At 38.7% G+C, this 15,806-nt stretch overlaps 1 protein-coding gene across 1 annotated transcript; it reads left to right on the top strand.

The window, feature by feature from the left end:
* The first annotated feature begins 9,718 nt into the window (after positions 1 to 9,718).
* Positions 9,719 to 15,394, top strand: LOC111876446 (DNA repair protein UVH3). Its single transcript, XM_023872973.3, has 12 exons — positions 9,719 to 9,952; positions 10,083 to 10,333; positions 10,550 to 10,719; positions 10,806 to 10,929; positions 11,008 to 12,915; positions 13,006 to 13,200; positions 13,267 to 13,352; positions 13,439 to 13,688; positions 13,781 to 13,917; positions 14,001 to 14,085; positions 14,171 to 14,584; positions 14,666 to 15,394. The coding sequence occupies exons 1-12, from the start codon at positions 9,865 to 9,867 to the stop codon at positions 15,155 to 15,157; spliced, it is 4,200 nt and encodes a 1,399-aa protein (XP_023728741.1). The 5' UTR covers positions 9,719 to 9,864; the 3' UTR covers positions 15,158 to 15,394.
* The last annotated feature ends 412 nt before the right edge of the window (positions 15,395 to 15,806 follow it).

Here is a 15,806-nt window from a genome sequence, read left to right as displayed (position 1 = left end):
ACCACGACAAGGAACATTACTATCGCGATCTCTAGGTCCACAACCTACGACTGAAATATCCTCACACGGTTCTCAGCACCGGTCTAGACTGCTCCCAAGTCCATCAATTTCGCTATCTCTAGATCCTCTGCCAAATCTCCAATCTGAAACTACTCATCTTCTCCTCTTCCAAGGAAACCTAAACTATGACTTCGCATCATCAGTTGGTGCCGAAATGTCGGAACATCACTCTACATCATCCACTTGTGGGGCATGTCACTATCCCATAACACGCATATGTACTCAGAAACTGATTTCATAACTTACAATCCATAAAGAGTCTTCCGCATGCCCCTCATCATTTTCGACACTTGGGAACAATCCCACTAATTGCTATAGCATAGTAGTATCTCCACTACTCGCTCAAATATTCACAATATAAGCAGGGTTCTTACCATAACTAGACCGCCTCATTGCACCACTCCCAAACCGACATCCAAACTGCGTCAGGCGTCATCCTTCAAAACAACGCCCCATCAGAGAATTTCCAATTCTCCCCCACTTAGAGCACTAACTACTGTCTACCGGCGGCGACGCCAGTACGCGACCCAATTGTCCCAATCCGAGACAACGAACTTCGAGGGATCCGAGTTCTTGCTGATAACTCTGAATCTCTAGATCATGACCTCTCCCTCTCTTGAAGGCATCACCGGATACTACCCCTCTATAACCTCTCAATAATAACTTCTCACAAGCATCAACTATACTCTAATAACTCATGCAGGAAGCAAAAAATCTTATAGTAATAACATGATCAAGATATAAAAGAAAAGACATACTGACTGTCATCTATGGCGCTGTCCCGATCTCCACGGTCACAAGATGATAGGCACGCCCTGGAGCCTTTGGAGGCTCTGCTCGACCCTGACCCCCGTCAGTAAGTCTCATACTGGCTGGTGTTGGGGCCTGCACTGGCCTGGCAACCAATAGAGGACATTGGGCCTTCATATGGCCCACCTGATCACAATGATAACAAAGTCGAAACCCGGCAGCTGGAACCTGCTGCTTGCAATCCCTGGCTATGTGGACCTCCTTGCCACACTTGTGGCACCCAGAAGAAGAACGACAACTTCCCTCATGCACCTTGTCGCACTCCCCATAAGTGCGTCTCCTCTGATCTCCCTGTCGATAATCAGTGGCCCTTAACCGTTTCGGCGTAGGCTGCGACTGCATCGGGGCCTGCCTCTGCTCTCTCAACTGGAGCTCGATCTCTAACTCACGCCGACTGGCGGCCTCCTGCAACTCCAACAAGGTATCACATCTCTGCGTAGACACGAACTATCGAATATCTGTCTTGAGCATGCTCATATACCGGGTCATCTGAGCCTTCTCCGAAACGAACTCGGGGCAAAACATTGCCCTCTCCGTAAACATCCCGGTGATCTCCATCACCGACTCAGAATCCTGCTTGAACTCCAGAAACTCCTGAGCCAATCTCTCCCGCTCAATCCGCGGAACATAACGAGTACGGAACATGTCCCGGAACTGATCCCAAGTAACCGCATCTTGCTGCGCATTAGAATATGAACCCGTAGTCAACCTCCACCACTCATTTGCTCTGAGCCTCAACAGGTTCAGAGCACACCTCACCCTCTGATCAGTATGGCATGAACACGTGAAGAAACATCCTCCACATCTGACAACCATCTCATAGTAACGATCGGATCCTGAACCCCATCGAAAGTAGGGGCTTCGTATTATCGAAGTCCCGATACTGAAAGCCTCGACCGACTCCTCCTCCTGACGCTGCTACAGCTGATGCGGCTGTTGTGGCTGCCGTCTCTGCAAGAGCTGCGTAGTGCTCATCGAAGTACTCAACCATGGCGGTCTTGATCGACCCAAACAACTTTGTCAACTCAGCTCGGAACATAGCAGCAACCTCATCATGCAGGATATCACGAATCCTAGCATCCAACTCATCCGTCCTCATCTGACCAATGACCTCGGGTGGTACAAATCCATCCTGATCACCCTTTCCTGATCCCGATCCTGAACCGGATCCTGCCCCGAAGCGTCTCATAATCGCCATACGACAGCACACCAAAAATATCCTCAGATACGCCTCATAACAGCTTGGGAACTAACTGCTAACCAACACCCCAGGGGGTTGTAACTTCCTTGATACGCGTATGGGTCCTGTGCTTTCAGTAGTACGGGCCCATACTACCTTCCACACCTACCCATATTTGTCTCAAGTATCACCACAACGCCCTAGACATATACACACATAGCAAGCGCTCAATCCTTACCCCTAGAGGAATACTGAGTATCTCACATAAGGAAACCCTAGGCTAGCAGGCATCACATAATCAGACAATTCTATCATGCAATTCCTGGAGATCCCTAGCCTAGTACTAGCATGTTGTTCTAACATATCACATAATCAAATAACTTGTATGGTATTTTGGAGTCAACTTACTGGCTCCGGCTGATCGTACCCTTTACATCCTCCTTTACTTATTTTGAAAACCATTTTAAAAAAAAATCCTTCCTTGATTTGAGACTGGAGTCACACGAATGTCCCTCCAATTCACTTAAACCAAGGCTCTGATACCAACTTGTAACATCCATAAAATTTCAACCAATTTAAAACATTTTAATCCATTCGAAAACCAATAATTTAATACAGCTTGTTTTCAAAACAGTTTTAAACATCGGAGTATCCCCATAACCAAGTCACAAAATCACGAAATATGAGGAGCGGTACGATCACGCCTTTGCCTTGCCACGATCACCTGATGTACCTGAAACAATAAACTGAAACCGTAAGCTCGAAAGCTTAGTGAGTTCCCCCGAAATACCCATACACACATAACCATACACATACAACAATAAACAACATACAATGGGTCCAATCAACCATCCGGTTGGAATACCCCTGGATCTCAACCATCGGGTTGGAATACCAACATACTATGAGTCCAATCATCCTACCAGGATGGAATACTCTCGACCCACAACCATCGGGTTGGAATGCCCGGACACCTACACATACAACAACCACTACTATGGGTCCAATTATCCCTCGGGATGGAATACCCCATGCCCTCAACCATCGGGTTGGAATGCCAACCTACTACGAGTCCAATCATCCTACCGGGATGGAATACTCCTGGCATACAACCATCCGGTTGGACTGCCAACATACTATGAGTCCAATCATCCTACCTAGATGGAATACTCCTGGCCCACAACCATCGGGTTGGAATGTCCACATACTAACAAACATGTGCACTTACCATATAATCACATAATAGTCCACATAACTACGTACTAGGGCACTATCATCCTACCGGGATGGAATACCCTCTACAACTTCTCAAACATGCACACATAACACAGGTAATCTCCTACCAGCATACAGACAGTCTGACCAACTACAGGTCACTAAGCATACCCGCATCCAGTCTACCAGAATGCCGATCTAACCAGCCATACTAGCATATAATCATCCATTCTAGCAAAATAACAACTAACATATCACAACAACAATTACTCAAAAAACAATTCAAATGGTCAGCCTTGGTGCCTTAGACCCTTGGTATAGTGAGGATAACTCACCTTGAACTGCTAAAACACTGCTGGTATCCTTCTGGCAGTTATCTGACAATCCCCGCATTGCTGCTCCTCTAGCCCCCCGAACTCCAAATAGTTGCAAAAGATGATGCTATCTCAGATCTACAAGCTCCAGCCACCAAGGTTCCTTCTTTGCCAACCTATTCTTTCTTTTTCTAAGCTTTTCTTTGCCAAACGAGCTCCACAAGGTTAAACACACCCAACAACGGAGATGGAACAACTATCTAGGATTTTTCTGAGGTTAAGGGAACAGATAAGGAGGTTGGGGTTTATCCCTTATGTTCTTTATATAGTGGCTAGCCCTAAAATTTGGGTTTAATGACTCTGAGCGTACGCGTCCTTGCACCAGCGACCATTTACTCTGTTACGCTGGGCGTAACCCAACCTAGCCTACGTTGGGCGTAACCCAGCCTACGTTAGGCGTACCCACACGTGTCCCAACTTGCATGCATGGCCTTCCTCGTCAACTTTTCCATTAAGGGCCATAAATGTCAATATCTTCAAAGTGTCATAACTCCTTTATTCTAAGTCTGTTCCCGACGAACTTTATATCCACGTAAAGGTGGCGAGAAGCCCTACGCTTCTAGCAACACACCTCGGTCTGAAACCTTCTCGAATGAAACCCATTGCCCATAAAAGACCGAAACGCCCTTACTCTTGATCTCAAGAATCCATAAATAAATACTTTTAGAACGGGGCGTTACATATAAAAAAAAATCAAATGACGATATTGAAAATGTTAATGGGAGCATTCCAACCCTTGTCTTGGAAGAGAATGAGAGTAAAAAAAAAGAGACGCCTACTGTTCAGATAATGCTTTTTTGTTCATCTTTTGTTATGAGTTTAAGATCAAGAACGTGACTGTTCATTGATGTGACACTATCTATAGTAAACTTTAACTTGTAAGATGTTAGATACTATTGATAATTTCTCGCACGTCCAAAATGTTAATTTTTTTTTGCTATTACATACATACCATTTTTTTGATGTGACATTATCTTACATAAGGAATCTTACAGTAACTTCATTGAATAAGGATCGTTTTCGTAATTTTTTTACGTATGAACACTTTCTGAAACATTTTCTCAAAATAGGAAATATTTTTGTCAATCTTCAAAAAAAATCTACAAAGGGGCCATTTATGTGGTTTTGTATTAGATGAGGATTGTTTATGTAATTCCTTATAATTGACCATTTCAGAAATTGTTTTTCGAGACTATTTTTGCCATTTTGAATAAAATATAGAGAAAATTACATAAAAGTCCTTACATATTGGTCCTATAATCGATTGATTCTTTATATGTTTTTTTTTATTCCATTAAGTCCCAAAAACTGGTAATCGTATTTATTCTGAACTTTTTACCTGGTCAACAGATCATCCAACTTTTAAAAATTACACTTTGGCCTAGATTTTAAATTTTATTACACATCTGGTCCAAAATTTATACTTTTGACCAGAATTTTAAATTTTATTAAAAATTTGAGTAACATCCATCAAAATTCATGAAAATTTTAAACTTTTAAAACAACCCAGAAATCATCATTGTTTACAAATAGTTTTCAAAATAGGTTCAATATTAGAGTAATCCCAAAATCATGAAACAAAACATGAGGTGGTGCATGTTACACCCCCAAACCAGGATGACGGAAACGTCCGGGGGCAGATGACTTTCATGTATTGTATCATAACAAAATGAATAATAGCGACCAAAGAAAAACAACCAACATAAATATAATTGAAAAAGTTACATTATTGTAAGTGTTACATGTTTCAAAAATCTATTAAAATATGATGATAAACGACGTGTTTGATGTCTTAACGTCCCATCCTTAAAAACTTGTAGTTACATGTTTTAGTGATTCCCTGAGAATACAAGTGGTTTGAAAAAATGTTAACAATTATGTTGGTGAGTTCGTAAGAGTTTGTATGAAGAATTGTAAGCTTTTCCTTGTAAAATGATAGTGTTCGTTCCAGAAAATCCAATATTTTCAATAAGAATGAGTTGTAGTCTTAGGTGCTCTAAGACCGAAATATACAAGTATTTTACATACTTAAAATAGTAATACGCAGTTTTAATTTATGTAAAACCGTTTGAAGAAATGGTTTTCCGTAAACTAAACGTATCGTCGTTTCTCCATGTGAGTTTTTATAAGTGTGCTATGACAAAGATGGTCTGTCACGACGTTCTTCAAGCGTGGAAGTGTTATGACATTTGTCACCCGAGATCTGCCGGTCTAACTGTAGCTAAAAATTAGGGTGCGGGATCGTCAGTCCCATATAGATCTATATACAAATATCACGCTCTCTTACGAGAGACTCTGGTTATAAAACATGACTTTTGCAGATACTCTGGTAGGTACAATGAATACAATGTCTCACAAAAATTGATTCAACGAGTTTACGTGTTGTTGTAATGAAAACCTTTGTATATGTAATTATCCCTTTTTACATGATAATAAAAATGACGTGAAATAATTATATATGTATTTTTATATAGTTAAACATTTTGCTCAATGGGTTACAAAAGTGTAAAAGGTTCGTAAACTATATTTAAATAGTTTATTATGACATGAATTTTTCGTACCCATATATATGTATATACATATAAATATGGGTTAGTGTACTTAACTAACAAGTATTTTGTATTTAGAGCAAATAAATGAGTCTTTCGTATGAAAAACGCCCATTTTCCTAGTTTTCGACTTTTAATTGTTATAAACGACAAATAACAAAAATATAGTTACGTAAAACTTTTTTTTTTCCTTTTTGATATTTTTAGATCTAGTTAACTTTATATGTTTTAATCAACATATATTTGGTTAAAAACCCGCAAAAATGGTATCATAACCTAGTTACAACAATTTTTGCTAGAAATTCCATTGTTACTTAACATATAAGCAAGTATTTATAACAACTTGCGTATTATTTTGTTCACTAGTATTTTACTTGTATTCTCCCTCTAAAATATAGAAAACTTCAGAAATGGTGGGGGTATGAACTCACCTTATGTGTTTCCCTGATGAGTGGAAGGTTGTGGATGAGTAGTTTCAAGTCAAGAACACTTGAAAAATACTTGGAGATTTGATGGTCCTATGGACATTAATACGTGAATATGTAGGTAAGAGGTTCAAGATTAGTATAGAAGTATGTAGAATTATTAGAGGTTGAAGGAAATACTTACCAAAAAGATCCAAGAATAATCTTGGAAAAATCCTTGTTAGAGAGGGAGTGAGAGCTTTTGTTGGAGAGAAAGGTGAAGTTGTGGAAGAAATGGTGAAATGAAGAATATCTCCCAATTGTGAGTATAAAGGGAAGAAGTGCAAGTGGAGTGGATGGTTGAGATGAGTTATGAGGGGAGGCATGGATTTGACACATGGATGACTAGCTAGAATGGGAGAAGCGACATAAAGGAGTCTTGAGTCATGATGGAGGAACCACTTGTGCTAACAACTTTATGTATAAAATAATATAATATCTTTAAAATTTTAGATAATATTTTATACAATGGTATGCTTTATATATAATAAAGCTTCAATATGAGCATAAAATATGAGTTTAGAGGTTCTAAGTTGTGAAAAATATGAGTATGATGGAAATCCCGACGTAAAAATATCTTAAAATGAAGAAAAGTCTGAAATTGACCAAAATCCGGAATGGGGTCCGAAGCTGAGAATGAGTCCGGAGTCAGTCAGAAGTTCCGGAGTGGTTGGTGCAAAGTCAGAAGTTCTGGAGTGACTGGTCTTCCGAGATGCGAAGGTTCCGAAGATACGAAGGCTTCCGGAGTTCGAAGGTCCGAGACAGAAGACTTTAAGATGCGAAATTGTCCGAGAAGAGAAAAGCTCCGAGAATGAGAGGGCTCCGAAGTCAGCTTGTTCTTTTGGGTTTTCTCCTGTTTTGAGATGTTTTCAACAAGGGAAGGGGTGGGATGATGTCGGTTGTTTATGGGAAAGGTTAGAATAATGGTTTTTTTTTTTTTTTTTTTGTTATCAATAGAGATTTGAGAGAGAGAGAGAGAGAGTGTGTGAGATACAGAGATTTGAGAAAGATACTTTATATTTATAATTGTAAGTCGTACATTAGGAAACCTAGCGTTTATCCTAAAAACTCTTGTACTAGTCGAGTTGACTTGGTTGATTTATTGACTTTGTTGACTTTGGTTGACCCAAAATTGACAATTGCCACAGTGCACGATCACGCCTTCTCCTTCCCGCGATCCTCTGAGGTGCCTGAAACATAATCCAAAACTGTAAGCCCAAAGTTTAGTGAGTTCCACCAAAATACCAATACACAAACAAATAGCACAAATATAATAACAACATGCAATGAGTCACAGCTAACAAACTGGATTACCCTTGAGCCCACAATATAAGTCTGGCTTGCCTCCTGGGCCCACAACTTATGTCTGGCTTGCTCCCCGACCTGATTAGTCATCAGACTGAATACCACTAAGCCCTCAGTATGAGTATGGCATGCCCTTCCCGACCCTCAGCTCGTATCTGGAATGCTCATGAGCCCTCGGTATGAGTCTGACATGCCCTCCCCGTCCCCCATCTCATATATGGCGTGCTCCAGGGTTTGTTGGCTACAACACGGAGCAATACAATCTCAGCCCAACGCACACAATATGTCAACATATAACATCTAATATCATATATAGATAAACAGACAGTATCACAGGTAGTCCTACACGTCTACCAAACTAGCATATCAAAACTAGCATGCATATCTATTCCATATTATACATATCAACAATGTCAGGTTATCAAACCAATGGACCGACCTTGGTGCCTTTAAACCGAAAGTATAGTGAGGAAACTCACCTTACAAGCAGCACAAAATTGATAAGGTCCGACTGCGAATCTCAAATCTCAACTCAAATGCCTACAACCATCAAACGACCAATTCCATCAAAATCACAGCCATTCCCAAAATACCCTCAAGGTCAAACTTGGTCACAACCAAAGTCAATGGTCAAGGTCAACAGTCCATGGTGACCCAACACGCCGTGTTTACTAGAAAACACGCTGTGTTTCGATAGCATCCAGACGATCGGGAAAACTCCAGCCAACACGCCGTGTTGGCTTGCAAACACGTTGTGTTTGCTCGAGTTCCAACATCTTAATACATTCAGCTGTTTTCTTCGATCCTAGGGACTCTAAGGCTCAGATCTAGACCCAAATGCTATCAAGAAGGATAAAGTTTCCAACTTTATCCTTTAGAACTAATCCAAGGATCCCAAAACCCAACCATAAGGCTTGAAGGATCAAAGGCTTAACCAAGAAGCACTAAATCCTTGAAGTTTGAAACCCATCCTTTCCAAAAGAGATTCTAGTACCAAAACCATCCCAAAAGGTCGGTGCTTTATAGACATGAATGTCGAATGCACTCTTGGACCCAAAATAGGTAAAAAAAAAGGGGGATTTATGACCTACTCTCCATACATGACATCAAAACTCGACTATAGGCCAGATCCAAGACACTACAAGGTTTTTTACGATAACCTGCAGCCTAAGCTAATGGAAAAAAGAAAGGTTTTTTATGTGAAAACATTTTTTTTTGTACAAATATGATTTTATAAAGCAAAAAACAAACATATTATATATATATATATATATATATATATATATATATATATATATATATATATATATATATATATATATAAACACGCATTTTAATATTTCATAAAATGTATACAAAGACGTTTTTATAAAATACATGTTTCGTATATAAAAATGTTTTTTAATTTTTTTTATAAAATATGTGTTTCTTATACAAAAAATATTTTTAAAAATATGTTTGTATACATTTATAGAAAATACTTGTTTCACATAAATACCTATTTTTATAAATAGGTATTTTGTGTTTTGTATACAAAAAAGTATTTTTAAAAACTTGTCTTTTTTAAAATAGGAAATACGTTTCTTTATAAAATATGTGTTTCGTATTCAAAAATATTTTTAATTTCTTTTTATAAATTTTTTGGAAAATATGTGTAGATAAATACTTATTTTTATAAACAGGTATTTTGTATATAAACAGGTATTTTTATAAATACCTGTTTTTATAAACAGGTATTTTGTATATACCATACAAGAGGCGGTGGTATGATGGTTTGAAAACTGAAATATAGTGACGATGTCGTTTCAGAGTCGATGACTTTCTTGGCTTCTTTAACAGCTCTCCTACCCTCCTCGCAAGAAATTGGCGGCAACCATTGACGGAATCGTTAATCTTCGAACGAGAATATGGGTGTTCACGGTCTTTGGGATCTGTTATCTCCCGTTGGTCGTCGTGTCTCAGTTGAAACCCTCGCCGGCAAAAGACTCGCGATTGGTCTCTCTTTCTATCTGCCCTGCCTATTCATATCATAAAACATGTGTCTACGGACTGAGATAGTTGATTTTCCAGTACTCATTTTCAATTTATTATTTTATGTTTAATTTGTCATGCGTTACTTTTACAGATGCGAGCATATGGATGATACAGTTCATGAAGGCGATGCGAGATGAACGCGGAGAGATGGTGAGGAATGCACATATATTAGGGTTTTTCCGACGAATTTGCAAGCTATTGTTTCTACGGACCAAACCAGTCTTTGTTTTTGATGGTGCCACGCCTGCTTTAAAACGGAGAACCGTAATTGCACGTCGCCGTCAGCGTGAGAATGCTCAAACTAAAATCCGAAAAACTGCTGAAAAGTTGCTTCTTAATCATGTGAGTTATTGGTCGATATTTTTCTTTTTCAGCATTTTCCATTATATCAAACGGGGGATTCACGAGTACTTATATCTACCAATAAAATGCATATCTTTTTTTTTTTTTTTTTTTTTTTTTTTTTTGGAATGAAGGGGCTAAATTTAAGTTCACACGATTTATTTAGCTAAATTTTGGTGCTTTCATCTAAAATGATTGTATTCTAATTGGCTATAGCTCAAGGCAATGCGGCTGAAAGAACTGGCAAATGATTTGGAGAACCAGAGAAAAAGTAACGGGGATAAGGGCAAAGGGGTGATCACAGACAAAGCTGACCTTGCTGGGACTACTTCAAAAACGAATCCACCAAATACAAAAGGTTTTGATCAAGAAGCTTTAGATGCTATGTAAGAACATCTATGTTCTTATTATATGCATTTATAAAACAGGATGGACCTATATGACACATATTTTTGTGGTGGTTACTGGTTAGGTTGGCAGCATCCATTGAGGCGGAGGAAAACGGAGGTATCATAGGTGATGCATCAACATCTGGTGCTGGGGTTCTTGCAGAAGATGAAGATGAAGATGAAGATGATGATGAAGAAATGTTACTTGTAAGTTATCAATCTCATTGTTTTTGTGTTGGTGATTCTGTACTATTTACCCTTTCATCTATATGATTGTTCTTTCAGCCAACACTTCATGGAAAAGTTGATCCTGCTGTTTTAGCTTCTCTACCACCATCTATGCAACTTGATCTTCTTGGTCAAATGAGAGAGAGGTTGATGGCAGAAAACAGACAGAAGTATCAAAAAGTCAAGAAAGCCCCTGCAAGATTTTCCGAATTGCAAATAGAGTCTTATCTTAAAACAGTTGCCTTCCGTAGGGAGATACATGAAGTCCAGAAAGCAGCTGGTGGGACAGGAATTGGTGGAGTTCAGACTTCACGAATAGCATCCGAAGCAAATAGAGAATTTATATTTTCATCTTCTTTTACTGGGGATAGGCAATCTCTTGCATCTGTTGGAGTGGAGGCAAACAGCAATGTGAAAAGCCAGATGTCAACACAGCATTCGTCTACAGGTTCTGTGAATGGTGTTGAGTCAACTAATAAGTCAAACAGCACAATCGAGTCTTTCATTAATGAACCCAGAAAGAGATTTAGTGAAGATGTTGAGACATATAGAGATGATAGGGGACGGATACGGGTTAGCAAGGTGAGAGCTATGGGAATTCGTATGACTCGTGATCTACAAAGGAACTTGGATCTAATAAAAGAGATTGAACATGATAAAACTAAACCAGTTGGAATGTTTAATGACAGAATTACCCATTGTAAAGAAACAGAATTCCCAAGTGAACTTCTTGAAATTTCCAACCTTTCCAGTCCTTCGTATCAGGATCCACTTGTTTTCCCCAACAAAACAAACTTGGAAACTGTCCCAGTTAGTGGAACTTCATTAGAGGTGTCTTTTGAGTATGATAAAGAGCAGCAATTTGTAGACAGTGATGATGATGTATTTGCTAGTATTGTGGCTGATAATACATCTTCAGCAAAGCAACCTGTTATAACCCTTTCAGATGGTGAATGGGAAGAGGGAATGCCTGGAAACTCTAAAGGAGAGAAACCTGCTGATTGTTGTGGTGATGAAAGTGAAGTGGAATGGGAGGAAGGGCCTTCTGGTAATTTTGAGTTGGGCTCTGTATGTGAAGTTGAACACAAGGAAACTGAAGTAGAATGGGAGGAAGGACCTTCTGGTAATTTTGAGTTGGGTTCTGTATGTGAAGTTGAACAAAAGGAAACTGAAGTAGAATGGGAGGAAGGACCTTCTGGTAATTTTGCGTTGGACTCCATATGTGAAGTTGAACACAAGGAAGCTGTTTCAAAGGGTGAGTTACTGGAGGAAGCAGATTTTCAGGAAGCAATTAAACGGAGTATGGATGATATGAGGTGTGCGAAAGACATTGATACATCATCATCATCACCTGAAGAGTTTCAAGATGACAAAGCAATAGATGCCAATGATTCTCCCACTGCACAGTTGGAGGCAACTACCGTAAATGATCCAAATATGATTGAAGTTCAGATGACAACAAAATGTCTCCCTGAAGTTTCCAATAAAGATGCGAGTGATGACTGTAATTTTCAAGGAGAAACTGGACGTGTGGATCTGGTGAATCCAACCGAAGAAAGTGGAGTTGAATTGGGTAATGAGCAGCATGAGGATAATTCTAGAGAGGATGATGATGTCATTATCGTTGATGGTCAACAACATGAAGTCAAAGCTCTTGTCATTGACCAAATTCTGGAGACAACAAGGCCTGAAGCAACTTCTGTTAAGGAATCAAAGTCTGACTTTGATATTGTGCAGAAGGTTCCCGAGGGAAGGGATAGGAATGCTTCTTATGAGGAAAGGAATGATGATGTCAGCAATTTTGTTTTGAGTGACATGAGCAAGGAACAGATTGAAATCACAAAGGCTAATTTGGAGGAGGAAATGACAAATTTAACCAAGGAGCGTACAGATCTGGGTGATGAACAGAGAAGGCTTGAGCGCAATGCAGAGTCTGTGAGTGGCGAAATGTTTACAGAATGCCAGGTAAGCAAAGTATTTATTAAAAAAAAAAAAAACTCTTTCAAGATGCTTACATATCTTTTAAACCATTAATTCCATGTACATTGATTCTAGGAACTTCTTCAAATGTTTGGTTTGCCATATATCATAGCTCCAATGGAGGCTGAAGCTCAATGTGCATACATGGAACTCGAAAACCTTGTTGATGGTGTGGTTACTGATGACTCTGATGTTTTATTGTTTGGGGCACGAAGTGTTTACAAAAACATATTTGATGATAGAAAATATGTGGAGACATACTTTATGAAGGTATAAAGAAGTTGTATGTATTTATTTTTTTAAAACTTATCTGATGCCTATAATTGGTTCTTTCAGGACATTGAAACAGAGCTTGGCTTACCACGAGAAAAGTTAATCCGCATGGCAATGCTCCTTGGGAGTGATTACACAGAAGGTATCAGGTAAGATACTGTTTTAGGTATTAATGTATTATGGTTGTTTTTTTTATCGATTCATGTGACCTGATTCCATTTGTGCAATTCTGTAGTGGAATTGGAATTGTCAATGCCGTTGAAGTCCTGAATGCTTTTCCTGAGGAAGATGGTCTTCATAAGTTTCGTGAGTGGATAGAATCACCAGATCCAAGCATCCTTGGGAAGGTTGGTGGTAAAGAAGGGTCGAATAAAAGGGCGAAACGGTCAAATAGTAATGCTGGAGAAGCTTCTACAGCGGATCAAAATGTTTCAAAGCCAGATGATGACATGGACATGATGAAGCAGATCTTCATGGAAAAGCATGTAAAAACTTGCTTCAGACTATTATTTTCATGACGCTTTTGCCCTTTTCCTTTTTATCGTTGATTTTTTTTTGTTTGAACTTTCAATTGCAGAGAAACGTGAGCAAAAACTGGCATATTCCTTCTACTTTTCCAAGTGATGCAGTGATTTCTGCATATGCATCTCCGCAAGTAGACAAATCAACAGAGCCCTTTTCATGGGGAAAGCCGGATCTTTTTGTTCTTCGCAAGTGAGTTGATTCTGAAACGGTTTTTGTCGCTAATGTGAATGACATAGTTTTTAATGATATTTGTTTTTTTTATACATTTGCAGATTATGTTTTGAAAAGTTTGGATGGGGTACCCAGAAGGCTGATGAGTTGCTACAACCTGTTCTAAAGGAGTACAACAAACACGAGGTCCTTTGTCTTTTTCATTGTTTTTTAATTAGATCTTTTAATGTCTTTGATGTATGAGGAAACCAATGATGAATTGATGATGCAGACTCAGTTGCGATTGGAAGCATTTTACACTTTCAATGAGAGATTTGCAAAAATTCGTAGCAAGAGGATAAGTAAAGCTGTGAAGGGAATAGCAGGGAGCAAAGCATCAAAGTTGATAGATGAAAATGAGGAAGATAAACCCAATAGAAAGAAGAGAAAGAAAGTGAAGCTTGAAGAGGGTAAGAATGATATAGAAACAGAACAGCTTATAATTCAAGAGGAACACAGAAAGAACATCAAAGGTTCAGGTGTTAGAGGTAGAGGTAGAGGAAGAGGAAGAAGTCAATCAGTAAGGACAAATGAAAACAATTTGGAACTTTCTGCAACAAGTTCTGATGATGGAAACAATACTAATAGTGACTACATGCAAGAAACACATGGTGAACATTCAAAAGGACAGCATGAAATACGAAGGGTAAGTTATATTGTTCTTGATCACTTGTGTTTTTTTGTCTTGTGAAGTGTCATTTTTGATTAATTTGTGTGGTTTTATCAGTCAAAACGTGTTAGGAAGTCAGTGATACCCATGAACAATGAAGACTCTGAAATGGATGAGCCTAGAACACAAGAAGATGTTGGAAATGTAGAACCTTCAAAGGAGGAAGAGACACTGTTCAATACTGCAGCTATAGATTCAGGTGGGAATAATGATCACGAATTCACATTATCAGAAATCAGGGTCCATCTTGATGAGGCTGAAAATTGGTGTCAAAATGACGAAAACCCCCCTGAAGCGGAATTATCTAATGAGTACCTTAAAATGGGGGGTGGGTTTTGCTTGGATGAGGACGAGGGAGATAAGGAGCCTGGAGAATCTGCTTGCAGCCCAACTCAAGTATTGAATGAACCATCTCATGAAGGAGGGGCAGAAGCGTCCATTAGCCAAAATGTGTCACAGGTGAACCTTGAAGAAGATGAAGATGAGATGAGACCTGTAAGTTTCTTATCTGGTATTCCTAACTTGAGGAGAAAGAGAAAGAAAGTATGAGCCATGGGTTTATTGTAATTTTCGTCAAAACATTGACCTAGGGATGAGCTTTAGAACCGGACCGGTTTTCCTATATTATAAGAACCGGGAACCGGACCACCGGTTCCGGTTTTCGGTCCCGGTTTTCCGGTTATTTTTCAAACTAGAACCGGTTGAAATGTTGTAGACGATATGTTATCTTCCGGAGCTTGTAAATGATTCAATATTTAATCAAATTATGACTTTTTACATTCTAAAGTGATGCACAAACACTAAATTACGTGATGAAAAAAGAGTAATTCCGATTTCATATGAGTGAGTTATGAACATTTTAAAAGCGGGATAGATTCCAAAAAATAAAAACAAAATGTTGAAATCTATAGCTGATTCATTATCTAACCAAAATATGTGTTTGTACAGTCTAAAATGAAATACAAATACCAAATTACATGCTGGAAAGACGCCATATGAATGAGTTATGCACATTTAAAAAAAGGGGACAGATTAAAAAAAACAAAAAATATTGAAATAGAAAAAACACAGCATCGATATTTTTTTGTTTGGGGCATGTGTCTGATTCAATATCTAACAAAAAATATATGTTTGTACAGTCAAAAATGATTTACAAACTCCAAATTACATGTTGAAATCAAGTAACTTCGGCTTCATA

Source organism: Lactuca sativa, chromosome 2 (genome assembly GCF_002870075.4).
Source record: "Lactuca sativa cultivar Salinas chromosome 2, Lsat_Salinas_v11, whole genome shotgun sequence".
Taxonomy (NCBI): Eukaryota; Viridiplantae; Streptophyta; class Magnoliopsida; order Asterales; family Asteraceae; genus Lactuca; species Lactuca sativa.
Note: the sequence above shows the minus strand (reverse complement) of the source record. Positions and strands in the feature narration are given on the sequence as shown.

Coding starts and splice junctions, on each gene's coding strand:
- LOC111876446 (XM_023872973.3), top strand. CDS start 9,865: ATGGGTGTTCACGGTCTTTGGGATCTGTTATCTCCCGTTGGTCGTCGT. Junction 10,334..10,549: donor AAAAGTTGCTTCTTAATCAT/GTGAGTTATTGG, acceptor AATTGGCTATAG/CTCAAGGCAATGCGGCTGAA. Junction 13,918..14,000: donor GATCTTTTTGTTCTTCGCAA/GTGAGTTGATTC, acceptor ATACATTTGCAG/ATTATGTTTTGAAAAGTTTG.